Source organism: Hippocampus guttulatus, chromosome 8, assembly GCF_054856545.1.
Source record: "Hippocampus guttulatus isolate MCC_2025c chromosome 8, RoL_Hgut_1.0, whole genome shotgun sequence".
NCBI lineage: Eukaryota > Metazoa > Chordata > Actinopteri > Syngnathiformes > Syngnathidae > Hippocampus > Hippocampus guttulatus.
Window position 1 is genome coordinate 22,879,840 of NC_141268.1, and position 25,831 is coordinate 22,905,670.

The window sequence follows — 25,831 nt, forward strand, 5'->3', positions numbered from 1 at the left end:
CGGCAATTCCAAGCGGCTTTAGGCCCAACCGGTTCGCTCACCTCCAAACTCGACTCACAATCGATTCTTGGCGCTCATTCTTTGGGAGCAATCATTCGCTCACCGCTTTGGCACAAAAACTAAAAAGAAGTTACTTTTGGATTTGTGGTTAAGGTGCCGACAAACTTTGACTAACAAGTTAGCTGGACAGGACTCATGTCAGTCAATTGGCATTTTTGGGAGGGGGGGGTGTGGCTCTTGTCCTCCATTCGTGAATTGATCAGGAGCCCATCCCGGCTGGCTTTGGTCGCACTCTGGACTGGTCACGGGCCAGACACGGGGGCACCTGCACCAACATCCCATCGCGCTGAGGGTACATTCGGAACAAATGGGCAATGCCGAGACCACCGTGCGCTTGACTTGGCACGGGAAGGCCGGAGCCGAGCTTGCGAGCCCAAATCTCACAAGCCCGAGGCAGATGTGCTCACGGTTAAAAGACGGACCCCCTTCTTTCATTTCTGACCAGTTCAAAGGAGGCCTATCTCGAAGGTCTTTGCGCAGTTGTTAGCGCCGTGGAACTGACGGGTGTTTTAGATGATTATTATTTTCTTCATGTTTCTGGTCAATGTTCCGCCAAGCGCTTTGTTACAGCTGCAGCCGTTGTGAAAAGAGCGCCACTTCAACAAAAAATGGAACCGGGTCGTACAATCGCTTCGTGCAATCATTTGCGCAAACAAAGGCGGGCTATTTTAAAATAGCACGCGGACATCGGCATCGCCGACGGCAGCGACCTCACTTTGCCTCACCTCTGACCGTGCGCAGGAAAAGAAAATCATTTCTTCAGAAGCCACGCGACTAAAGTCGGTCATTAAGTTGATAACATGCATCGAGGTGACAAATTAGCCCGTCGGCTTGCCTGGTGACCAGCCACCTCAGGGCAGCGTGGACGTGAAAGGTTAACGCGTGACCAATTTACTCTTGAGCTAGCATGCGTGCTTTTGGAATGTGGAAGGAAGTCAGAGTAGCCGTTCCGACAGCGCACGATCCAATACAAGACATTACAACAGCTTCAGCCGGAACAACAGTTAACATACAAAGGGCCAGAGCATAGTTGTGATTTGGATTTTTTATTTTTATTTTTTAAACGCAGAACCTCAGAACTGTGAGGCAGTTGTGCTTGTGACCCCCACCAGTACAAGGAGTGCAAAAACTTGCTTGCACTGATATGACAGCCTGTGTTTGTTAGCCACAATTTACCGGTAAATCTTGCCTGTTCCAACCCCCCCCCCCCCCCCCCCCCGCCGCTGTATTCACTTGTGTTGCCGACGCAAGCTGTTGAAATGGCACCTAAATGACCTCGAGATCATGTCACTCGACTCTCGATCGCGAAACCGGTCATTCCGGCACCAGCCCGTGAGATGCTGTAAATAATTCCAATCGATATCCAATCGCCTTTTGTGTGGATGTTATTAAGAAGCGGAGCGCCAAAGGAGAACAAAGAGCAGCCAGCCAGTTGTTCTTGAAATGCCACTTTTGAAAACAAGATTTGGAGATTAACGGCGTGGAAACTTTCCAGCCACACTGGTTCCCCGTATGGGGGACGGACTCTCTCCACGTGTTTTGCTACAAGCGCGCTCCCCTCAAAATCCAGTCTTTTTCAACCTGGCGGTCTTCCCTTTGAGAACACTTTGAATGATTCTCCTTCTTGCAGATGTTGCCAAAGTAAAAAAAGCCCACATATTGCCATGCCTTGAAATCTTCAAAGCAATTTTCATGAGCTGGGCGCAACGCAGTCTGACGTTATCGCGCGGGCCTTCTGCGGTCCGGAATTCACTTCTCCGAGCCGGGTCGCGTGACGCGGCGTTCGGGCTCCGGGAGGGCAACTCGAAAAGTCAAACTCGGATTACAGCCCGTCGACCGGACGAGCGTTGCGTCGCTCTCGCCGCTTGGATCAAACGACTCGTTTGAATTCATTTCGACAACTACATAAAGCATACTTGACAATAATGATGACCTTGACCTTGGAGCCCATGAACGGATTCGTTGCTCCAGTCACACCACAGAACCAATTAATTATACACAGGACATAAAAAAAAAAAAAAATCAATGCCCCCTAGATTAAGTGGCTGCTCCTATGTAGTGGGTTTAACAGGGACGCGCGCGCGCACACACACAAAAGGTTGCTTTAGGTGGAGATGTTCCAGGACAGGTGATCGTATCTCTGAATCAACACACGACACGGGCGCACGCAAGATGACGTCAAAGGAATTTCCCACTTCTCATCGATAAAATGCTTTGACAAATGATCTCAGGAATGTCACTCGGCGGTTACGAGCAGTTAACGAGCAGTACGAGTTCTGAGGGCCCGAAAACAAACGCCGACGGTTAATAGTTTGACCCATAGCAACGCGCCTAACGACGAAAAATGCTTTCGTTGGGCAATTTGCGGCGAGTGACCTCACTCATAAGAATGCCGAGTCGCCGGTCAGCCTTTGCTCCTGCGTCGTCGATCTTCCCGGAACTGCTCTACGCCTGCCGAGATATTCTGCAGGGTGGCCTGCAAACGTGACGGAACGTTTGGCTCCGACACGTTGGGTCCAACGACCTCCTCTTTCGACACCGGGATGCCTTCAGAGAAGTTTGAAACGTCGCTCTCCGAATGGATTTCCACAAGACATATTAAACGGGCGTTTACAGCGTCTGTGTGTGCGAAAACGTCATTTTGAGCTGTTGAAATTTTGAGCTGAAATGTCGCAGTCGTGCGAGCCGCTCAACGCTTCAAGTCGCAATTTCATTGCTTTGTTTCAAATCTGCCGTGGCAAATATGTTTTTAAGCGAGGACAGAGAGGCATATCGAGACCCTTGCTTATTTTTTCACAGAGTTTATTTTTATATGCATCCATATATATATATATATATATACTGTATATATTTACATTTCCAATGCACTGTATGCAAGCGGTACAATCTCATGTCACACTTAATGTCTGGAAAACAAAAGAACAATTGAAAACTTCACTTGGACTCCGACTGCCTTTCTTTGAAGTTCTACTCCGAGATGAAAAAAATACTCGAGAACACAATATAAGGTTGTCGTATTTGTCAAGAAGCCCGTGGATGCCGGATCAATAAAGCTTCAAAGTATGATGTGTGTGTGTGTGTGTTTTTTTCTTTTCAATGAAGAAATGTATAACTTGGCAAAACAAATGTGCATTTATTAAGAGCGATATTGAGCATCCGTCTGCTGACAGTGCGTTGAACTTATCAAGTGTGAGCAAAACGATCCGTTTGAAAGGGTTGTCTGCATATCCATACCAGGGGACGTGAGGTTTCTGAACTTTGCGTGAACAGATATCATTTTCTGTGTTCAAGAAATCCACAAAGGTTAGAAACTCAGAAGAAGTGCAAAGCTTCAGATTTCAGATATGTGGCATTGGCAGTTTCCGTCATGAAAATCAAGTCCCATTTCAACCATCGGTAGTATATTTACAGCGCTCAAACGGCGCGATATTACCTTCATAGTTTACTTCCGTTGGAACTGAAAACCTTAAAAAGACAAAGTCATCGGGAGCTCAAAGAGGGGGGGGGGGGGGGCGAGCGCAATTCTTCCATAAAAGTACGGCAGTATTGTCTAACATTGTAACAATTCTCACTCTGGCGCATTTATCATGAAATGGAAATTGCACCGAATGCAACGGGACGAAATAAAGTGGCACTTGCTCAACATTTGTTTCTTCAACTTAAATGCAAATCCGTTCCCGATGACAGAACTGTTGCCGCTGCACACACGATACAGAATATGGATCGCCGACTTCAAAATATTGAAATGCCCCCCCCCCCACCACACACATTGTTTTTTGTTGTTTTAGCTTCTGCCAGCAAGTTTTTTGTTTTTTTTTGTTTTTGTTTTTTTGCAGAGCGGTAACACCACAGAAGGCAGGCTGAAAGGTGGCCAAGAGCGCGACCCACAATCCCTAATCCAATGGCACAATCACTTTCAACAGTAGAAAAATACACAGAACAAACCCTTTTGGCTCTCCGTGGGCAAAATGCGAATACAATCCAATCTTAACGCTGTCGTAGCTGCTCTTGAAGAGTGGACTCTCAAGTGAAGGCATTGAGGGAAAAAAAAAGATCAGTCGCCGAGCGGTGACCTCCTTACCGGGTGGCCGTTTGAGCTGCTGCCGAGATAACCTCCCATGACATCGATGTTGGGATATTGGGGATAGGGATGAAAGGTGTGTGCTGAGACCACGGGTCGACAGATCGGGTTTCCGCTGACTGTCCGTTGTCGGAACGGCTTGTTTTTCGACAAAGCCGCCGCTATAAAACTGTGGCCTCCTCGATGGCGTCGACCCACCTGAAACAAAACACGTAGGTAGAAAGTCAGACACCGGCGCAGCCGAACTACAAGGATCAACCACCACTTGTGACGGCGGCTGTTGCCGGGGGGGAAAAAGTAAAGCGCGGTCGCTTTATGCCAAACCAAAACGAAGCCCATAGCAGTTGCGGTAGAGGACGCTTTCCCTTGCAGTTTGTCCACCCACATTATCGTTCCGCTCACGAGCCACCACGATGCTCTCGCCTCAGTAGCCTTGCCGGGGTTGACTCTTTCGACTCGGCGCGCTTCATTTCCACGCCGGAGATCATTAAAAGCCAGCTCACAAAGAATGATGCTGACCTGCGCGCTGTGTGATGATCATCAGCCCTGAAGCTGCAGTACAGGCTTTTCTTGTGGTAGAGATGGAACACGTTGCCACCGTCATCCGCCTCGGGCCTTTCCGTCAGCTTGACGGTGAAGCCTCGCAGAGGTAGACTCTCGGAGGCCACTTCGTCCTGAAGAAATATTCCACCAAGTCAGAAAGATACGGCAATGCCTCGGCGTTTCGCAGTTAGGTGGTACCGGACACCTCCCCCCTACCCCTGCGAAAAGCGAAAAAACGGTGACCCCCCCCCAGCAGGAATTTTCACGTTTGTATGTGGATAAAAGGTTTGCCTTCAGTTCAATGTGAACGGGAATTTTAGCGCCCTCTGTTGGCGAAGGTCTGCGACTACAGGCGGTTGACAACAGACCAGTTCGGTGATTGCGCAAGGAAGGCGGATTGGGAAGAGCCGCCGTCCACAATGTCGTTTGTCTGTCTGATCGTCGACGCCATTGCAAGCGAGAAACGTCGCGGGTATCGGGCACGTTTCAAATATGCAAACCGCACGTTTGCCGTGCACGGTTGAGACGACAAGAGCTCGCCGCTCAGGGCGCGGCGAGGGCAAAGACGGGCCCTTGCGAAGTCGCAGAGAGTTTTCGGAAGGGACCGTCCGGTGACGGGTGAAAACAAAAGCAGTCAGCGGATGAAGGAGAAGAGGGCTGCTGCGGGAGACTCTGCGCCCCCTCACCTCGCGGGCCGTGAAGGTGTAGAGCACCTTGTCTTTGAGGAGGAACCACAGCCGCTTCCATTTCCTCTTGCTCTTCTTTCGGCGCTGTAAGACGCCACTCATGGCGGAGCCGTCCACGCCGTGAGGCAACTGCGAGTGCACACGCAAAGGGCAAAGGGTCAACACGGCAGCATGGCGCAAAGGCGAGCAAAAGCGTGTCGATCGGAGCGCAGGGCGGCCATCCGGTAGCTCGCTGATTCCCAACCGCTGAAGCGTGACACGTCAGCAGGTGGCTAATTGTGGTCCATTCGGGTACACTTGTGTCGACTTTTATGGGTATTTGGTGATGTGCCGGCTGAGATTTTTGTTTTTAAATACAAAAAAAAAAAAAAAGAGTAGAGCTGGGATTACATGCACACCGGAGAAAGACCCCCTCCCTCCACCCCCAAAAAGATCATTTGACTGAATTTGAACATGGACATCGGTTGCACATGATGGAAATGTGGTAAACCGATGTCATTGTCCCTTGTTTTGCTCAAAAATAAACAAGTGAAATGCATTGTTCGTTGATCGAAAAAAAACAAACATGTAATCACGCGCAATTGAAAATCAAGAACTTTTTTTGGTTTGTTGTAAGTGCCAGGGTGCTGAAGTCTGGTCCTGGAGGAACCCCGACCCAGCCTGTTTTAGACGCCACCCTCCGCCAACACACTTGATTCGAACGATCGGGATGCCGATCGGGGCTTCGCGGAGTTTGATGTTGAGCCGTTTGGGGGCTCTTGAAGACTGGACTTGGGCAACACTGCGACAGCATAGCAGAATAGCGACCTCTACTGGCAAGACTCTGTCAACGCATGCTGGGCCCGTCTCGGGTGCCGGACATTCTTCGGCGGCACTGTCAGGTCCCTGGTGGTCTAGTGGTTAGGATTCGGCGCTCTCACCGCCGCGGCCCGGGTTCGATTCCCGGTCAGGGAAGGCATTTTGTTTCAGTCGCCCTAAGTCAGCCCCCGGGACCGTGAATTTGTCCACGACGAGCCCAAACGCGCCACACCTGATTGAGGGACGCCGTGCTCCTCCTGCTCTTCCAGAGACTCGGCGTCTGCCAGCTTTGGAAGACGGCAGAGAGGGGACGACTGGCCCGATGAGTGGGCGGACTTGAGTCGCCGCACGCGCCTGACTCGCCGCCGCCTAGAATCAAGCCCGAAATCACTTTTACATGGCCACAAAGGAAGTCCTCGTCCGCCCCAACGTGCCGCCGGGTCACCTCTTTTCCTGAGCTCGGCGAAGCAGCGGTCGCACACTTTGGCCGGCCTGTCTTTGAGGTACTTAAGCGGGTATCTGTTCCTGGAACAAGCCCGGCACACGACCTGCGGGGCCAGAATACAAAGAATGCCGCGACGTTACGTGAACCGTCCGAAACGGAAGCGAGGAAGAGCCGCAACAAACACGAGTCCAAAAGTCCGAAGCGGAGCAAACGAGGCGTCGCGACCCGGTCTCGGAGCCGCGCGGTCCAGCCAACCTTGCCGCAGGCATTGCAGTGGTGTCGTCGAAGAGTGAGGCTGAAGTCCGAGGTGCAGTTCATGCACATCATCGCGTGAGACGGCGGCACCGGAACCGGAGCGGCTTCACCCAAGGCCATCCACAGCTTCTCGCGGGCCTGTTGGCGCATCCGGCCAATGAAAAACAAACACGCGGCGGCAGTTTATATATAAAACTGGAAAATTCCACCTTTGGAAAATTGAAAGGTGGAAAGAGCAGCTATTCTTCTGATTTTAACGCATGCCCCCGCCATTCATTGCCGCGACGAATCACTTGCTCGGCCTCACCTCATTACAGGCTCCTCCAAAAGTACAGAGTCCCGCAGCGTGGTCAGCGATTGCTCGACTCAATGTGTGGAACCAGTCCTCTCGCTCTCCAACCGAGCTGAAAAAAAGACAACGATGTCAAAACGCAGCGGTCACCGAGCGAGAAAACCGCTTCGAATTTCACGTCATGTCAACCTGCGCCACAGCATACACAAGGGAGGCGTGAGCGCTTGAATCGGGTCATCCCAACTCGGCGTGATTTGGGCCGGTCATGAACGACACGCGCGCTAACGAACTCATTGCTAAAATTTCTACTACTGTCCTGTGACACTGACAAAACAGTTAAAACCAAGCCAAATTTGATTGCTCAAGGCAGAATGTTATTATTATTTTTTTGTCTGTTTTATTTACCTGGCAGAGAGTGTAATGGTAATATCGGACACTTCGATCTTCAGGCAGTTCAGGACGTTGTCAAGGACAGGTTTGCTCACCTGCGTGTGCGTGGAGGGGAAATAGTTTTGTACAACAACCTTCATCCTATGAAACTCGTAACTGTACGGCATGCTGTCACACGTTGGTCCCCAACCTTTTTTTTTTTTTTTTTTTTTGTCACGGGGCAATTAAATTGCCAGCATTAAGCCCTGGTTCTGACAACAAATATAATTATGGAGAAATAAAACATTTCACCGACATCGTTTTTTTCTTCATTCGTTTCAAACAGTGTTTTTGTACTCGAAAGCAAATGTAGAATACATCCGGCGTTAGCATCGTTGCTATTTGCAAATGGACTGATCAAAAAAAAGCACGCGATCGAACTGCTCGCGTTGTCACGCTTTCCGCTTGATCACTCGGGTGTTATTTGTTCAAATGATTCAACGTGTTTCTTGTCTCGCTTGGTTTTTGACGACATAGCACGCGCGCCGGCTTCCTCCTCCGCGGCGCTAAGGGAGGACCTTCTCTTGTCCCAATCGCTTCATCTTCTGAAGTTACGCGCCGATAAAGCGGGACGTTCGCTCAGTTGTCTGCTTCTTTCATGGATTGGCCGATTCTGGTTCTATTTTCAAACAACCCAATGTAAGAAGGGGCACTCCGATTGGCTAGTGAGTCGCGCACATTTCCGCCACGTCTGATGGAGTACGTTTGCTCGTCCCAAAGGGCGCCGCGGGCCGGCCGGACCGGGGGTTGGGGACCACGGGGACCGTTCCGCATGGAAAAACGAAGGTCCCGTACGGTACCTTCATTCCAGACAGGGATAACGTGTTCTTCAGCCTGTATTTCCCATCCTGCTGCGGGTAGGTGTACAGCATGATGTCATTCATCTGGCGGAGGACACACATGGAGCCAGATCGGCGCCTGTTCAAAACCACCTCGGAAGAAGACAAGTTGTTCCCGATGCACTGCACGGTTGGTCAATGACGAGGTGGGTTTTCCCAGCGGTGCAGTACCCCCCAGTCGCCACCAGATGACGACAAAGCTCCAGAGCTATTCGAGCAAATCGGCGCACACCGTGGATCATCGATTCCTTTGGCCCTTGCCACATTCTTACGGATGAAGCCGTTTCCTTTCCCAGCGTTCACGCGACTTTGTGCAACTATGCGGGGCCCCGATTCCCACCTACACGCAAGTTGCACAACAAAATAAGCCAATAAAGGCGTTTATTTGCACGGAAGAGCAGAGTATTGTTATTCCCTGAACACACCGAGCGCCCATTGTGTTGTGCGTGGGAGGTATTTCATTACTCAAAAAAAGGGATGACATCATTGGTCACACCTAACGTGCGTTCTAAACATCCTCCGGGGCGTCAAGACCGCATCCAGGAATTCTCCACCCTGTGCTGGGTTCTGGGCCTCCAATTGCCCTCCCAGCGCTCGCCCCGCGTGGGACAGGCCACCACCTTCAACAAACAAACACGGCAGGGGAAATGTCGAAGGCCCTGGCGCACGGCCTTTCAAACGTGACAACGCACGACGGCCAATCCCGAACCCGGGCCTGTGAACTCTGAGCCCGCGCGCTTCACCTTCGCCGCTCATTTCATTGGAGGACGACTCCAAACCCCGAATGCAGCAGTCGCCGTCTTTCCCCATCGCTTGCTGCCCCTTAAATCCATTAATATTGAGCGAGCTTCTTGATTTCACGCGATGCCTTTGTGTTAACGCTCCACAGGCCTTCAACCTCTTCAAGGGCACCCCCCCCCCCCAACCCCCCGCCTGCATTCTACGGGCTGACTGGCCTTCGCTTTGCTGTCAGTCCCCTCCCAATACACAGGAAGCCAGCATCCAATGACCCGCACCAAACATCCTGCAAGGAAGCGGGGGCCCTGCTAAACGAGCGCCGAGAGGGGAGGAGAGTGCAGGGGGAGGCCCGGGCTGCAGGCGGGTGCGCCGCCCGCTGGACATTTTTCAACTTTGGCCATGTGCCCTTCCGCCGTGGCAGACGAGGCTCCGCCCCACCGTCCCGCAGATGACGAGGCCCAGCGTTGCCCAATCTCACGCGCAAACGCGACGCGATCCTGCTCAAAGCCTCGGTGTGTCGTTGCCAAGCAACCCCCACCCAAGGCCGCGTTCTCGAGAAAAGTGCAAATTGCCTTTCGGCCCGATTGCGATGAGGTGTTAATGAGCGAGCTCGAAGCGGAGCCGGGCCGGGCGCCGCGTCGAGGGCGAGCGAAGGTCGAACGCCGGCTGTGATGAGGTTGGAGAAGAGTTACCAGAAAAAGGTGTCGGGGCTGTCTGCTTTTCCTCGAGACCTTCATGAGTGTTCCCTCTTTGACGAACATCTGCCAACAGAATCAATTGTCAGCACGTGAGACGCGGAAGACGAGGTGCCCCGCTTTTGGCTCGCCGCCGCTTTCGCTCACCCTGCCGGCCTTCAGGAGGTCCCGCTTGCCTTTCAAGCTGTATTCGATGTGGACCATACGCAGCAAGTTCTCCTGAGACATCGGAGGGAGCAGAGACATTGTGCGTGTGAGTATCCGGAGGAGAACCCCAAATGCCACCGCTCGGCGCGCCGATCCAGGGGGGCCTGCCCGTTCAACGCCGAGGAATCCGCTTCTCCCTCCCGCCGGGTCGATGCCCAAAATGTGAGGCTTTCAACCGACGCGCAAAAGCGAGGCGTTAGCGCACCGGGCGACAGTTGCTGCGCCGCTCGAAGGTGACTCACGAAGCAACCGGCGCCGGCACGGTTCATTCTTCGGGTGAAAAGTTTTGGGCTGTCACTTGAAAGAAGGATCTCGGGGTCGCGTTTGGTTGCCCTTCTAGCGTCTGTTTCGAAGAAAAGCGCCAGTCACGTACGACCTCTCGCATGTTAGATTGCGGCATTCTTTGAGCAGCCGCATCAGGACCACAAACATCTAAAAATACAGATCGAGTTGTTTGTTTCACGGAGAAACACATCATCTTGGAACTCAACAATCATGCGACAATCCATTTCGAAGAATAAACTTCTCGCTCTCTGTGGACGGACGACTGAGCGAGTGTCTTCGAAAGACCTTTTGCTAGCTGCCTCATCGACTCGCACTCAACGCATCCGCTGCTTACCCCCTGTTTCAGGTTATCGTTGGCCTGGTCCGCCACCTCGGACACAATCACCAAGGCGGCTGCAACACACACAAAAACAAAGTCGACGCGTCACCAAACAAGGCAAAAAAAAAAACCCCAACACAAAGTACGTTTTCTGAAACGTCATCGTCTCGAGGGAGGCGGGTCACACAATAGAAGATCCAAGTGGCAACAAACGGTTTCAGGACTTCATGGATTTGGCACTGCGCTTTGAAAATCTTGAAAAAAGCGGCTAGGGCGTCGGCGGCTCAGACACGGGGGGGGGGGGATACCTTGTGTGTCCTCATATTCTTGAGAATCGGGGGAGAGGTTGTTCAGGTAATCTGCGGAGGCAAGTCAAGCAGAAAGAGCGAGCTATTGACCAGGTTCCACGGCGGCGACTTTCTTGAAACCGCCGCTGTCACAAAGTAGCAACTTGCCGCAAAGATGCCTCCGTGCGTTACCTGTCAGGAGCATGCCGTATTGCAGGACTCGGACGAGGACCTGCAGCAGCTGCTGTTTCAGTGGCACTTCGGCATCCTTCGCACTTATCCTCTGCAAGATCCAAGCATCCAAATGCAAAACATCAGAGTTCTTCCTGCGTTGGAAATGGGGCGGCCGCCTCCGGCCGGGCCCGTTGATATCGCTCGGCACGGCGCCGATTGAGCGATTCGTGTAGCTCTGCGGGAGCTTTGTATTTTACGTGCAGTTGCAGCGTCGCGCCACCCTGGAGCCGGAGCGGCGCGTTGACTAGGCCGTCTAAAAATAGATTTGGAGGCCTCACTGGGATCTGATCAGGGTCCGGGCCTCCTTCATCGCTGTCAGCGCATCCGCGGTGAAATGATCGCAACCACCAACATTCAAAATGGCGACGGCGCCAAAGGCGCGAAAATATTGACGATGTTCCACTAAATTGCGGATGGAACGTTGTCGCCCTCGGCGTCTGCAATATAGGGTGAACGCGTGACCCGTAGGCTCCCCCGTTCCGGAAGGGTCGCAATCTCCACGCAAATCCCATCAGGCCGCGCTCCGGCGCAGCGCGGCATCCGTTGCCGTGCGACGCGCATGGCGTATGTGGTGGCAAGCGTGCTCGCTCTAAAATGGGACGAAAAAGAAGGCGTCCAATCTCATTTTGGCACCTTCCGCGTCGACAGCTTCATTGGCCGGCGGTGCCAAGGAGTGTCGCTCAACTCAAAAGTGGCCCGGTTGGGCTCATCTTCATTTTTACGGAGGCGGCCAGGTGTTGAAAACACCAAGCATCAGTGCCCAGACCGGATTTTCCGATGCCCGACCTTTTTCTTTTGACGCAGATGAGATCATCTCGCACGGAGGAGCTACAAGGTGGTTGCTGTTGTTGATGTTGGCGTTGGTGCTTTCCTCCACCCCCCCCCCCCCCCCACCTCCCAGGACGGGGCAGCTGCTGTTAAATATTCATGAGTGAAAACAGTCGGTGCACTGTCCACTTTCTTTCCAAACTCGAAATACTTGGAAGCGCCGCGTCAACAAGCATCCTGTAAATCAAAGTAGGGCCGAGGCGCTGATGTGAGCAGCTGAATGCACTTGGCCAATCTCTTGCGCGCGCCGGCACGCAGCTGCATGCAAATGAGAATGCCACGCGCCTATCTCTGCTCATCGCATTCATATCCTATCTTTTTATTCAGTGCTCTCAATGTTTCCACACAAACACCGGTGAGCGCATTTACTTTCAAATGTTGTGAAGAAGTCACTCGGGAAAACAGACGGACTGGCCCCAAGTCTATCGTGAGGGGCCTGGGGGGGTGGAAAAAAAAACGCGTGCGCGTGCGGTAACGGTTGGATGGCGGGAGGGTGGTTTGCTTGAAAAGTAGATCTCGGCTCAAAAAAGATCGAGCATGCAATGGATGTCAAAGAGTGACTCGCTTAGGAGATTTCACCTCAAATTTCTTGACAGTGCTGGCAAAGGCCGGGTTGACCTTGCAGCTCTCCTCCAGCAAAGCCATGCTGCGCTCGTACTCGGAGATGAAGGTATCAAACACCCTGAAGTCCTCACGATGTGACAAGATCACATCCGCCACTCTTTGGCCTTCCTCCCTAGACGTGAGAGGACAACGGACTCTACTTAAAAAAAAAAAAAGAAGAACCCCCCCCCCCCGAAACAGCACACTAGGTGCCTTTGCGACCGCATCGTACCAGTGATGAATGCGCTCCTCCAGCTCAGCGAGGATGTTGCTGTGGAGAGTCAAGACCTGAGGAAGGACACCCAATATCTCCTCCAATCTCTGAGCGTCCAGAAGCGGACCCCCATCCTCGGCCACGGCTTGGCCCACTGCCGGCCTGAAGCCCTTCACGAGACCAAAAAAAAAAAAAAAAAAGAAGTAAAAAAACAGGATACGTTGATTCGAAAAGGATGATGAGAAAAGGCTGGAAGAAGCAAGGGGGAGAGCGTGAGTATCCACCTTCCAAGGCATTGGCTGCAATGGGAAAATGATGTCGTCAGAAAACATCTGCCTGCCTGTAGAACACTAAACTTCTAGCCCAATGTGAAAAAAAGGATATCCCCTCCACCCCCCACCACCAAAAAAAAAAAAAAAAAGAAAAATGGCAGAGAGAACTATGACACAGACACTGTCAGAGAGGAGTTGCAACATGGTGCTGTCAAGTCAGCGCAAATTAGACCACAGTCGTCATGCAGAAGTTTTCACATTCGGAGAACCTCACGCTTCACGTGGTGGCCGGTCAACGTTGAAGAAGGAGGCTTGAAAAGGAAGGAAAATGGCCTCCCTAAACATCCTTCCTGCTGGAGACATTGGCCTCCGCGCAAACATTCAGGAAAGGAGGAAGTGAGCGTCTAGCATTCCACCCACGGCCGGACGCCGTTGCATCACGGCCCCGCGCGACGCACGATGGCTTTGCAGAAACGGCCGCTTTCGGATGAAGAACAACGATGACCAAAATGAAAGCAACGGCGTCAAAAAAAAAAAAAAAAAAAAAAAAAAAAAAGCCAGACAAGGGATTGACTTCTGGAGCCAGTCGATTGTTCATCCGGCACATGCACGCGCTGGATTTTCGATCAACGAAGGCGGCTCGAGCGGTAACAACGGCGTTTCTGGAGGAGCTCGCCACGCAATTTGGCCGGGGGGGGGGGGGGGGGGGGGTCATAGGTCACAAAGAAAACCAAAATCGGGAGCCGTTGTGCCAAAAATGACTTGAAACGAGGAGCGCGGCCTCCCTCCCTTGGCGCGGGGACGGGCCCCTGGAAATTCCTTATCGGACAATGGAACAATGGCTCCTATAAGTCGCCAACTCCTCCCCCAAAACGAGCCGGCGGAATGCTTCAAAGCCGAACGCGCTTCACGCGTCGGTCACCGACCGCTTCAGACTTTGTTACGGAATTGCAAGAGCTCGCCGCGTTACGGACGGAGAGCGCTTCCGCGGGCCTTCCATTTCCCCTCGCAAATGTCGTACCAGCGGTCAGTGTTTCCGTTTGCCCTCGGCGAGGCCCCCGCTCTCACTTTTGCTTTCATCAAATCCAGCCGCGCCTTCTAAATTCAGGTCCCCTCTGTTCTCCCCACTTGAGCTAGAAATGACCATTCGTGCCTTTTGATTTTTTGCTTTTCTCTTGACTTTTGGAGTGCACGGAGACGATCGGGTAAGTCAAGCTCCAACTCGGGACAATAATATCAGAGGGCGCCTGTAAACACACCGCATCACTTCACAACCGGCCACACCGTGCGTGTTAACTTTGTCAGGACAGGAAGTCGCTCTTGCTGCAACAACATTGATAAACCTCAGCGGAGCTTGGCGGCGGAGGGTGGGGGCGGTTGGTGGGGGGGGCGGGGGGGGGGGGGGTTGCAGGGAGCAGACTCACGTGACAAAACATTTCAGGAAAGTGGGACATGCAAGCTTTTACCTCTTGAAGGTACTTGAGGGCGCTGACGTGTCTGCGAAAAGACGGAAAAGACACCATGAAAGCAGAAAGGACGACTTTCTCACAAATGCGACGTGAAATCTTGAGAGGTGGCTTTTTGTCTCGTAGCGTTCACACAATTGGAAACGAGTTCACCTATCGACGACGCCTCCACATTATCTATGAACCACGTGAGAGGATTAGCCGAGCGAGGATGAGATTGGCGCTGCGCCGGAGAAGCTTCCACGTGGGTGACACTGGGGGGGGGGGGGGGGGGGGCGCTCGTGTTTGGGTGGGATGACACCACGGCGATACTCACAGTCTTTCCGAATCCACGAGCTCCTTGGCGACGTAGAACGCTCGGGATCGCCCGTCGGTCTGCGTGAGAGCAGCGACAGATGAATGAGCGCTTGCGGCGCAATAACAGCAGCGGCTAAACGCTAGCCGAGGGCGACGGATTCAAGAAATCGAGACGGGGGAACCAAAAGTCAAGCGACTTTGTTTGTTTCTTTTCCTTCGGTCTGCTGTCAGAACGAGACGGATGATTTCATTAAAGTGCAGCACAGGCACGAGGGCCCTCTGGAAGATGGCGCTTTGAAATCCCGATGCATTATGTATGAGCGCGCGTGCGCGGCGACGACAATGGTTTAGAGGCTAATCAAAAGGCCGCGGCACATGGCGTGCAAAGCGTTCAGAGCTTTCCCGGCGAGGCCGTACTGTACTCTGTGGCCGTCGTGTTTGCCGGAGAGGGCCATCCCTCGGATGAAAAACGCATTTCCATCGCCTCCGATTCCACCGTCGCGCGACGTAGCGCGGATAGCCACGCCGCGGCCGGGAGAGAGCGATGCAAGCCGCGTTGCCGTCCGTTTGTTTCCCCCGAACTCACCGGCCGATCACAGCTTTGCTCGGCGGGCCCTTCTTCCTCTTCCGACGTGCGTCCGTTGTCCTCCTCCTCGGCTGAGCTCAGCGGGAAAGGTTCGGTGTAGGCGCTGCGAGACCACAGGAGAGACAAAGTCCAACATCAAAACGCAGGGAATCTGGTGCGCAGCCTTTCCAAAAACAAACAAACAAACACGTCGGGTTCATGAAAGCGTCTAAAGTGTCCTCAGGTGTGCTCGTGAGTGAGACCGCTCGCTTGTCTATGTGCGCCGCGCACCTCGGGCCTTGAGTCAGCCGGGAAAGGCTCCGGCACACCTGCCACCCCCGGTGAGGAGAAGCGGAATCCGAGACGGTGAGGTGCGCGCGGCACCACATTAGAACCAATCCATCCTTTTATCCATGACAGAGTTGTGTATGTCCAGTGATAATCCTTCCGTCTCGAGGGCTCGAGGGGCTCGCACACTCGCTCGGTTCTCGTGTAATCCCTTTAATGCGACCTGAGGTCAGTATTCCAATTCTCCCAACCATTAAGGCCCACTTAGTGTGTTTGACCACTTTCCCCGAACAAGGAAGGTGATCTAAAAGCCACACTTTCTTTTTTTTAATTCACATCCTGAGGGGGAAAAAAAAACACCTGCCACATTGTAAGGTACCCCAGCACCTGCCTCCACAAAGCTAATAACGTCGCACCTAAAAAAAATGTTCACTTATTACAGTGGACTAAACCTGCACGGCATCGTCTTGGTTGTGACAATTCCGACACGTGAGAGGGCCTCGTCCTTTGAACCTTACATTCTTCGCCCGTTTCTTCCAATTTTGTGGCCTCAGAATGAATAGGAGCCGCGGTCTTTTTTTTAACGCTGCGCTGTGTACGTCACGCAATGTCGTGTATCCAAGTCAGTTTGAATCCCTGATTGCGACACACACGCACGCACACAGACACACGCGGGCCATTGGGTGGGCTATTATTCACGGTGGACCTCACTGAAGATCAAAGATTTCGGTCTCCAGGGGTGACGATGCCGAGGTTACGCAATCTTCAGTCGTAAACAAAATGAGATGCGACGAGGCTCGTCGACTCGGGGAGGAAAAATTACGGGGACGCGTTTGTCCTTCACCCGGTGAAGAATACACACAAAGAGAAAAAAAAAAACAGGTTCAGACTTCCATACGATGCAAATGACATTTCTCAGAAGTTTTCGCGATTTCGACAAGCAACCAGCCCCGCGACATGAATTGAAATGTATCTTCGATGCAATCGAGGCTTTTTTTAAAACCACGTCTAATGGCACTATTACAGGAAAGAAGTACAAAAGAAAAGTTATTTTTTCCTGCCTGTATAAAAGGAAGACTGATGGGGGGGGGGGGGAATGTGAGAATTGAACGCTTTGGTTTCAAACGACTTGTTGCGTTTGATAATGATGACGTGCTGCTGCCCGTAGCGGCGGTGCTTCGAATGCGACGTCGCATGATGCTAACACGACGCGCGACGTCGTAAGCTAGCAGCTTGCCGCTTGTCCTCGGCTGCGGCGGTCCCTGACATTTTTTCAGGGTGTCGCGGACAGGTTGAGACTAGTACGTGCTGTTCGCATTTTTTTTAACCGCGTCAATCAGCATTTGATTAGCACCGATTTTTTTTTCATTCCTTTCAAAAAAGATGATTCTAGGGTCTAAGAAATGTAGACGAAAATAAAAGAACACAACAAACGACGAAGAAAAGGACCGATCAGGAATCCGAAAGACGCCTTCTCATGTCAATATGGTCATACTGAAGTGATGATCCGCTCTATATTGTAAGCGCCCGAGTAAAAATGGCCATAAAAAGGAAGAGAATTCCTCCAAAAAAAAAAAAAAAAAAGCCCACCCGGCAATATTAGCAAGAGCACAGCTCAGAGCCTGCGTGGTGACACATTGATGCTATCTGTCCGGTCATGTCTCGCTCTCGCCGTCTCCTGCATGCCGCGGTGCGACCCTTGTCCTGCATTTCCTGTAAACAGCCTCCAGGCTGGACATTTCCTCCCCAGGGCTGACCTGGCAATGACCTAAGAATGGCTGGCACGGGGCCCCGCCCGGGGAGCCGGCGACACGCCCTGTCCACCACCTCAGCACGGAGCCACCGCCCAGCACAACAATACGCGAAAGGGAACCCACTCCTTGATTCCGGAGCGTAGCGAAGGCCCACGACGGCCACCGCCAAAAGCTTCGCGCCACGCCGATAATGCCATTCCCTAAATGGAACCGTGCGGAACAATATCAAGGCGCAGCGACACATTGCCTTTGTCGAATGGAACAGACTTAAAGTGACATGTGGGAACAACGGATGCTCTCACACTTGAACGCCAGCACATCTCCTGCGCTTTCTTTGCCAAACGCTGTTCGCAGCTCATTCGTTACCGCGCTGCTAATTGGCAAAATAAGAGTGCGCTCTCAGCAAGGGCGCCGTCTTTGACAAAGCACTTGCACACTCTGCACACACGCGCGCTCAGACACGCAAATATGCTTGGACCCCCCCCCCCACCCCCAACTTTTTCGTTTGAAGGCCGCGCGCAGAAAAACGCAAGCTTGAAAGGGCCACTTTACAATTGGTCAACGTTTTGAAACCGACGTCTCGTTCAATTTCATCAGCTTCCTGTTCAAGGTGTGAAGGCGAGTCGTTGATGAGCCATCTCCACATTCAGAACCCCCAAAAGAAAGAACAAACTTTCACGAGGTGAGCATTTTTCCAACAGTCGCTTGAGGATCATTCAGGTGACGGCTTTATCAATACTGTATATATTAAAAAAAAAATAATAATAATAAATATATATTTCCTTTTTGCCCCCCCCCCCCCCCCCCAACAGGCCATCATTTCAAAGTGACAGCGGAGACAATGCGGCAGCAGACGGCATCCGACGATTGGCTCACAGGTTTGCTGTCTAACACGCTCAGTGTTAAAGAAAGGGGGAGGGGACGCGAGGCTGCACACGGGCTGCTCTCTAGTTGTCTGCAAAGTACAAGCCGCAGCCGATCGGCAACGAAAGGCATCTGTCGACATGCGCCCATCCCCCAATTCTTGGCGGAAACGGGCCGATCTACAATCGGCGGCCGATCGGCGGCCGATCGGCGGCGGCACCGCTGCCAATTTATGCTGCCGCATCTTTTCATTGAGTCAACCGTCTGTCTGACTGTCTGTAAACAAAATTCTCACATCAATTCCCAACGAGAGCTCGCAAGCTGTCAACACTTTTCTTCAGTGAAGAGGTTTGGTTAGGCCCGGGCCTGATGAAACGAAATAAAACGGAGTCAAATGTATTCTGTAGTCTAAACATTTGGTGTAAAAGCACTCGCACGCGCTCAGGCTCGGCAACAACGGCACCTTCTCTCTCGACGCATCGACCTGAAACGACGCCTCTTTTCGCAACATGGCTGCCAATATGGCTGCCTTGTCTTTTTGGTTTTTTTTTTATTTTTTATTTTTTGTAAATTTTGGGGGGGGAAAAAAAATGTGAAATGCTGAAGCCACAAAACTTGAAGCGCCAAGTGGCAACTCAGTAGTCTGTCCTCACCGGCATTGTTTGCGATCCTGTAAGAATCAATCCAATTTCATGCTGCGTGTTTGAGACTGAGTGAGCTCGACCTGCTCCACGAGTCCGTTCAGTGAGAGACGGCCACCCGAGGAGAGCCCTTGTGGGGAAGCTCGCTCATGTTTTGTGGATTTAGAGGTCACCGTAAAAATCCCCCCCCCCCCCCCCCCGTTGTTCGGAGAGGGATTTTTTCATGAAAAAAAATGCAAAGGGGTTCTCATACTCCAGTTTGTAAGAGCGCTCAAAGACGCAGCCGCGTTTTTTGAGCGCGCAAGTGAATTCAGAATGGAAACGCCTCGTAGCAACCGTAGCTGCTGCTCAGGCTGAGGTCATTTGGCCCCGCCTGAGCGCGGCGACTGCTCACTCCATCACACGCTGCAGTAAAGCCCGCGCACCCCCCAGGGTGCAATCAAGCAGCGAGAACGAGAGAGACGCCCGCGAGAGTGCTAGTTTCATAAAAGCCCTTGGAAACTCCACCAGAAGTGTCGGGTACAGCCGAGCGGCTTTCTGCCCTTTTCTCTTGTCTCGGCTTAACGCTTCTCTTTGTTTTCTCACGCCTGCGCTCCATCTACTAGCACGGCTACCGCTCCTCCTCTCTCTCCTTGCTTATGCCAAATGTGCTCTTCCACCTCTAATGACTCCCCCCCACTCCCCCATCCCCACTTTTAATTGCCGCTAACAATGACTATCTCATGTGAATAATCTCCGCTGACTGAGCTGTCGCTCGATCATTTCTAACCTCCCCAAAGTGACCTCTAAATCCACAAAACATGAGCCAGCTTCCCCACAAGGGCCGTCTCTCGCTGAACGGACTCGTGGAGCAGGTCGAGCTCGCTCATGGATAGAACAAAAAGGATCCAAATCACTTCATTTTGCATAAATAGACCCATTGAGTGAAAACACAGAGGTACAGGTGGAGTGGTTGAACAAACGAGTTGGTTAAAATGGACCATACCTCTCAGGGTCCGCTTTGGAGGGTTTGCCGTCTATCCCAGGGAAACTATTCATGTCCACGTATCCATCATTCTCGTTGCAGGGAGCTGCCGCGCGATGGGGATCGTCGAAAAACTCGGTTACCGTGTGCGATCTGGCGGGTCTGCCCGGAATTTGGATGTTCTCGTAGTCCGAACTCATAGCCGGAATGTTTTCGTAGTCGCAGGTGTCCGCACTGGGGAAGGAGATCGAGCGGGGTTTGGTTAAAGGCAGCGGCGCGGCGCAGCGATGCGAGCGCTCCTCGAAAGACTCGACTCTGGAAAGGCCTCTGCCAAAAGCTTTGAGGTCACTTCTCCTCCTCTGAGGATCTTTGTAGAAGACAAACGTCGACGGCAGTTCCGAGGGAGGCCGCTGGGGGCTGACGATCGGCGGCCGCGGCTGCGGGGAGCCGGAGGCGCCGCGATGGTCGAGCTCGATGACCCTTGCGGCGCCGTGATGACTGGACTCGGAAGAGGACCGAGAGGAACGGACGGAGCCGTCGCCGAGGCCTTTGGAATCGGCCTTCCTCTTGAACTTGAGAGCCAAAAGGCGTTTGAAGGAGATCTTCTTCTTCTTGAGTTTGTCGTCGGCATCGTGCTGGATCAAGAGGGAGGGGGAACTCTTGGTTACCGGTCTCTTGGTGATGTACGCCAGTTCAAAGGGTGGAGGAATGTCCACCAGGGAGGTCGGGGTGGAAACGCCGCTGGATGATCGCCGACTACGTTGGGAGAAACTCCCGGAAGACGTCCGGACGCACGGAAGCGAAAGGGCGTCATCTCTCCTCTTGAACTGGAGCTCATCGGTCAGAGATTGTTTGGCCAACGCCGAGTCTGGGCTCCCCGCAGAGCGGCCGGACGAAAGGAATTTGGGGGGTGGGGTCGAGCTGCTGTCCCCGGGCGTTTGCGAGCGGCCGATCGGCTCGCCGTTCCGATCCGGCGACACGGCGCGGTCGTCGTGCGCTTGGTATTCGGCGCCCGTCTCTTCCGGCACGGTCTCCGGGACGTAACCTGGGACTTTGCCGGAATAAGAGCGAGAACGAGTCACGGCGGCCTTCCTGTCGAGGTTCAAAAAGTTCTCGCCCTCCGAGTCAAAGCCGGCCTCCTCGTAGATGTGCTCTTCGCTGTCCGAGTCGGTTTCCTCGTGGAAAGGCACGATATGGCAATCCAGTTCCTCGATGTCTTCTTCGAACGCCTCGGTGGTGTGGGCAAATACCACCCGGTTGGTGAGCTCCGGGGTGCGGCCCAGGTCCAGGTCTTGCGGCACGGTGATGTTGCACAGCCGCAGGCGGGGCTGGCAGCTTCTTCTTTGACCGAGGAAAGCCTGCTCTCGTTGAGCCGTTCTCTCTTTTGCACTTCTCCCTTTGGCCGGTCTCTTTTCGGGCCGTTCCTCTTCGTCCTCGTCGCCTATTTCCACATAATCTTCGGACGAGGCGCATTCCGGCCGCTCGAGGTCCTCGTCTCTCCGGCGGCAAGGATCCTCAATGTCCGCATACTCATCCGCGGCCTCGGCGTCCTTTGTTTCGTCTCCGTGCGGATTCCCGTGTTCGGTTCCCTCCTCAACCTCAGCCCCATCTGCGAGGACTCGCTCATCGTCCGCGTCGTCCGTCGACACGTAGAAAGGCTCCGGGTCGGCGGGCGCCGATGCTGGCTGAGCATTTGCTCGAGTTTCATCTGCGTCATCCTCCCCCCACTCGGGGTCGGCGGTGCGACTTTGATCCGACGGAACGGATTCGATGACGGAATACGGGCCGAACGCGTCCTCGGTGCCGGATGTGAAACGAAAGCAGCCGGAGACATCTTTGGTGGCCCGTTCCGGTTGCCACACTTCGCCATCGCCGCTTTCGGCCGGGCCGCGCGACTCGCGTGCGTCACCGCTGTCATCCGCGGGGCCGATCACATCGTAGGGGTACTCCTCGGTAACGGTCGGGAGCGTGCGGAACCCAAAGAGGAACCTTGCGTTCTCGAGCGCGCCGTCGTCCGAGGGCAAGTGAAACTGAACGCACTTTGACTCTCCCGGACTGGGCGAATATATCGGACGCAGCTTTTCTTCACCGGAGTTTTGGTCAGTGGGCTCTTGATCGCCGCTGTCCGGCTCCTCGTTTTCACTCGCAGCGGGCGTGTCTTCGTTTTGGCCGACGTCGGGTCGGGCTGAGTTCTGATCAGGATCCTCACCGTCCGCGGCCGAAGCGTCGTCTGCGCCGACCGCGTCTTCGGAGCCGACGCGCTCGATGTCGTCGTCCAGCTTTTGATGCGCTATCGCCCCGCGATCCGTTTGGACCCGAACCTCTCCTGCTGTCACACCGTTGAGCCTCTCCTCCGTCTCAGTCTTTCCCTCGTTGTCCTTCTCCTTCAGATCCGTTTCCTCATCGGAGTGAAGCAGGTCCCCGTTCGTGAGAGCCTGTGGGGAGCGTGGCCCCCCCTGAGCTACAAACGCACGGACGCCTTTGGGTTTGGGGGCGACAGGAGGTTTTGACCCATGCCCGGGGGGACGAGGCCTCGGCATCCGTCTGGACTGCACTCGGATGGTCAAATGACTTCGGACCTTCGCTCGAGGGACTTGCGGCGGATTTTGGAAATCTGTCAAAAGAATAAAAATGGGGTCAAGTAAGGTGCAATGACAAAAGGGCTACTTGGAGGACTGGTTTCTCCGTGGAATGTGAAGGGAGAGACCATGTCCTGTCCACCGGTCTGTGACACGCAGAAGGCTGCAGGGAACATTATCGGCAGGAAAAACAAGAGAACCGCAGCGTACTTAGAGGAGAAACAATAACAGCTCCCCGTCTGGGAAACGACGCATGCCTTCACTCGATGGGAGTGCGCACGCGCACGCGCTTGTGCTTGTCTGTGGACCCACCTCGACATCTGTATACTTGGAATTGTAAATGTCCATTTCTTCGTCCAAAAAAAAAACAAAACACACACACTCACAGAGTTAGGCGCTAACTGTACACGATGACTGCTTATGGAGTTTTGGAATCATGAAACACGCCCGTTCCTGACAAAGTGTGCACACCCCTTGTCGCTTCCTGTTATTGAGCACCTGCCCTGACGCACGTCCTATCTGTTAGACACCGCGTCTCGACGTGTGCCTCACTCTTTTGTGAAATACTGTTGAGATCTCATTTCAGACATTGAAATAAATGGTTCGGTTTTATCCGTGCTTATTTTGTTTTTGTTTTTTTGGCTTCCCACACAGGATTTCCACGGGAAGGACATTAGCAGCCCCCCAGTCACCACGGACGTCTCAGAGTACACACTTTCACAGCACAAACGGACTTCCTTTCTTGTCATTCTTCCACCGAAAGCACATCAACGCACTCACGTCGGTCGGGCGCACGCTGTTGCTAAAAAGGCTCTTGGACGATGCCAAAGAGGAGGAAAGCTAAAGAAAAACTCGGGCCCCAGCCTGACAAAGCAACTAACTGCAAAGAACAGGATATGAATGATGCGGCAAGAATTCCACTCAAGCAAATGTTTGAAAATCAAAAGAGGTGACACACGGTCGGACCAGGGCAATTCCAAACACGGGACGTGAGTTGTCCACATGGTGAAAAGTCCCACCTGAACAGCCGGAACGGGGCGACTGCGTTCCGAGCTTTGGCAAATGCAAGCTCACAATTACCGCTCAACAAAAAAGGACGATTATTGTCGACTCCTGTCAGATGACTTTCTGCGGATTCTTCTGGTTTGACGGTTTATAGTTATGCAAGTTGAGGGGTTGGTTGTTTTTCAGTGGATGGCTCTTCTTTACGAATGACAGATGGAGAGATGGAATCCTTCAATGCAGTTTAATAAAAGGACGAAAAAAAAAGGTCCGCAACGCAGCACGTCCGAGAACACAACCGCCCCCCCCTAACTAAAATCACTTCCTGCTTCTTTTACTTTAACAGCCAATCAGAACCTATCAACATAAAAAAAATGTCTAAGCAATTATTAAACAACAGAATATAATTTAGGCATACTTAACATGAAATAATATGATGCTCAAACATGAAAAATTAATAATATAACATAAACTCACACTTAATTAAAACTAAAAAAATACATCTTTTCCAAATGTGTTGTGACCTTGTCTTGAAATAATGATGTCATCATGAACCTCCCAAGCATTGACACAATACAGTTAGTGATCACACAATCGTCGCTTCGTGTTCACTTTGACTTCTCTCTTGGGGTTGGGGGTTGGGGGGGGGGCACAAAATCTTTTCAATCACCCACTAATTTCAAACACCCACCAATTTGAAATTCAAGTCGTCCACCCCGGACCAAACATAAGCAGGCGATCTACTTTATGAAAGCCCCGAAGATGCCATTTGACGGTGAGAGCAAGACAGACGAGCGAGAAAAAAAAACTCTCGCAGCATCTCAGCAACCAACCTGTGTTCATCGTGGGACGTCGTCATCCGCGGGAGCCGAGAGGAACGCTCATTTTTCGCCGCCACGCTAACCGCATCCTCCGCAAAGTGAATCCTCGCACAAAGGCAAGGGCGTCGGTGGGGGGTGGGGGTGTGGGGGGGGGGGATCAGGTGTCACGAGCCGAGTTGCGCAGCATCTCGTCTCGGGTGCTCACCGGAGGAGCAAATGCGCGTGTCGAGCGTCGCGCGCCGGGCGCCTCCTCCGCCTCCCCCCCCCCCCCACCACCCCCGCCCTCTTCTGAGTGAGGCTCGTCTTGGTTTCCTGCCTCGAGGCAGGACTTCATGGAGCGCAAACAGCCCACACGGCGCCGTATTCCTGCACACGAAATCAAGCGTCCGAGCTCGGTTGGCTCGCGCCCCCCCCACCCCCCCCCCCCCCCCCTCGTCTCCAACCTGCAAACGCGCGCAGGGCAACGAACTCTAACCCGCTTGACTTCTCACACTTATCGTGAGCGAATGCACTGAAGGCGGCAAACAGCCTCACGACCGACGCAAGCCTGCAAAGTCCTTTTTGTTCCTTCTGTAAATGCCCGTCTAAAATAACCCTAAAATAGTTGATCAACATTTTGGGGGGTCAAAAACAAATTCTCCCAAACTTTGTTGTGCACACCCGTACGTCTGGGATGTCCAAAGGTTTGCCTTTGCGGACGGCGTACCGAAAAAAAAATGGAAGGACGAAAGGGCCGCTTTGAAATCCGTCCACTTTTTGAAAGGCGCTCAAGTCAGTCAGGAGAGTATTTCGATCTTCGATCTCCCTTGTATTGTGGAGCCCATTTGACCAGCTTTGCGTTCAAGGAGTCATCGGGGTGACGGTGATTTGTGTCTTTCGCCAGCGCTGGGCAGTTGGCCCCTGGAGTCGCTGTGGGCCACGGCCGGGCTTCCTGGCCCAGCATCTGTTGCCCGATTGAAGGAGCGCAACCCTCGAAAAGGCTCTCTTCATAACAGGAAAGCGCTCTCCCAGTTTCCTGCGCAACGGGCCGCACTTCCTTGGCAACAGATGGGAAAGGTTGGCGCCGCTAACCCCTCGGGTCACCTTTCTCGGAGCCGATTGATTGATGCTGCGCGAAGGCTGACAGCTCCAGGAATGCGCAAACGCTGAGCGGCTCCAACGGACGCATGCTCTTACTTTTTGGGGCGGCTGGGATGCTCTCGCCCGCTCGGCCCCCGTAGATTTGATGGCCCGTCCGCGCCGACACGGGAACGCTTCTCCTTTTCATGCGCATACTCAAAAGTCAATGGATGCGGCCGAACCGCAACCCGGGGGAAGCGGCGTACGCACACCTTGCGAGCCGCTGTACGGGCGGGCTTTGGACCGCGCCTACAGTGTACGCATGCGGTGCATCCTGGTCAAAACTGCGCCTTTCGCATGGCTCGCGGCAGGATTAAGTTAAGATCAATCACAAAGACGCGAGAGTAGGGGGAGGGTGCGT

General features: G+C 53.0%; 1 protein-coding gene and 1 non-coding gene across 5 annotated transcripts; one reads left to right on the forward strand and one right to left on the reverse strand.

The window, feature by feature from the left end:
• Positions 1-2,845: 2,845 nt before the first annotated feature.
• fgd5a (FYVE, RhoGEF and PH domain containing 5a) lies at positions 2,846-24,492 on the reverse strand. Of its 4 annotated transcripts, none has more exons than XM_086117657.1 (21): positions 24,364-24,492; positions 19,971-22,563; positions 15,460-15,562; positions 14,893-14,951; positions 14,577-14,607; positions 12,857-13,008; positions 12,601-12,757; positions 11,152-11,242; positions 10,981-11,031; positions 10,688-10,746; positions 10,009-10,080; positions 9,859-9,927; positions 8,390-8,473; positions 7,566-7,645; positions 7,176-7,272; positions 6,869-7,006; positions 6,614-6,716; positions 6,401-6,537; positions 5,398-5,499; positions 4,527-4,815; positions 2,846-4,339 (listed from the first exon to the last, which is right to left on the reverse strand). In XM_086117657.1, the coding sequence occupies exons 1-20, from the start codon at positions 24,371-24,373 to the stop codon at positions 4,540-4,542; spliced, it is 4,464 nt and encodes a 1,487-aa protein (XP_085973783.1). In that variant the 5' UTR covers positions 24,374-24,492; the 3' UTR covers positions 2,846-4,339; positions 4,527-4,539. The 4 variants fall into 4 exon arrangements, with proteins under 4 accessions (XP_085973783.1, XP_085973784.1, XP_085973782.1 ...); XM_086117658.1 differs by having other exon boundaries at positions 4,661-4,815; positions 5,371-5,499; XM_086117656.1 differs by having other exon boundaries at positions 5,371-5,499.
• Positions 6,253-6,324, forward strand: trnae-cuc (transfer RNA glutamic acid (anticodon CUC)). Its single transcript has one exon. It is a non-coding gene; the product is annotated as a tRNA-Glu (tRNA).
• Positions 24,493-25,831: the final 1,339 nt, after the last annotated feature.

Coding starts and splice junctions, on each gene's coding strand:
- fgd5a (XM_086117656.1), bottom strand. Junction 11,243..12,600: donor GCACTGTCAAGAAATTTGAG/GTGAAATCTCCT, acceptor TGGATCTTGCAG/AGGATAAGTGCGAAGGATGC. Junction 7,646..8,389: donor TATCCCTGTCTGGAATGAAG/GTACCGTACGGG, acceptor ACGCACACGCAG/GTGAGCAAACCTGTCCTTGA.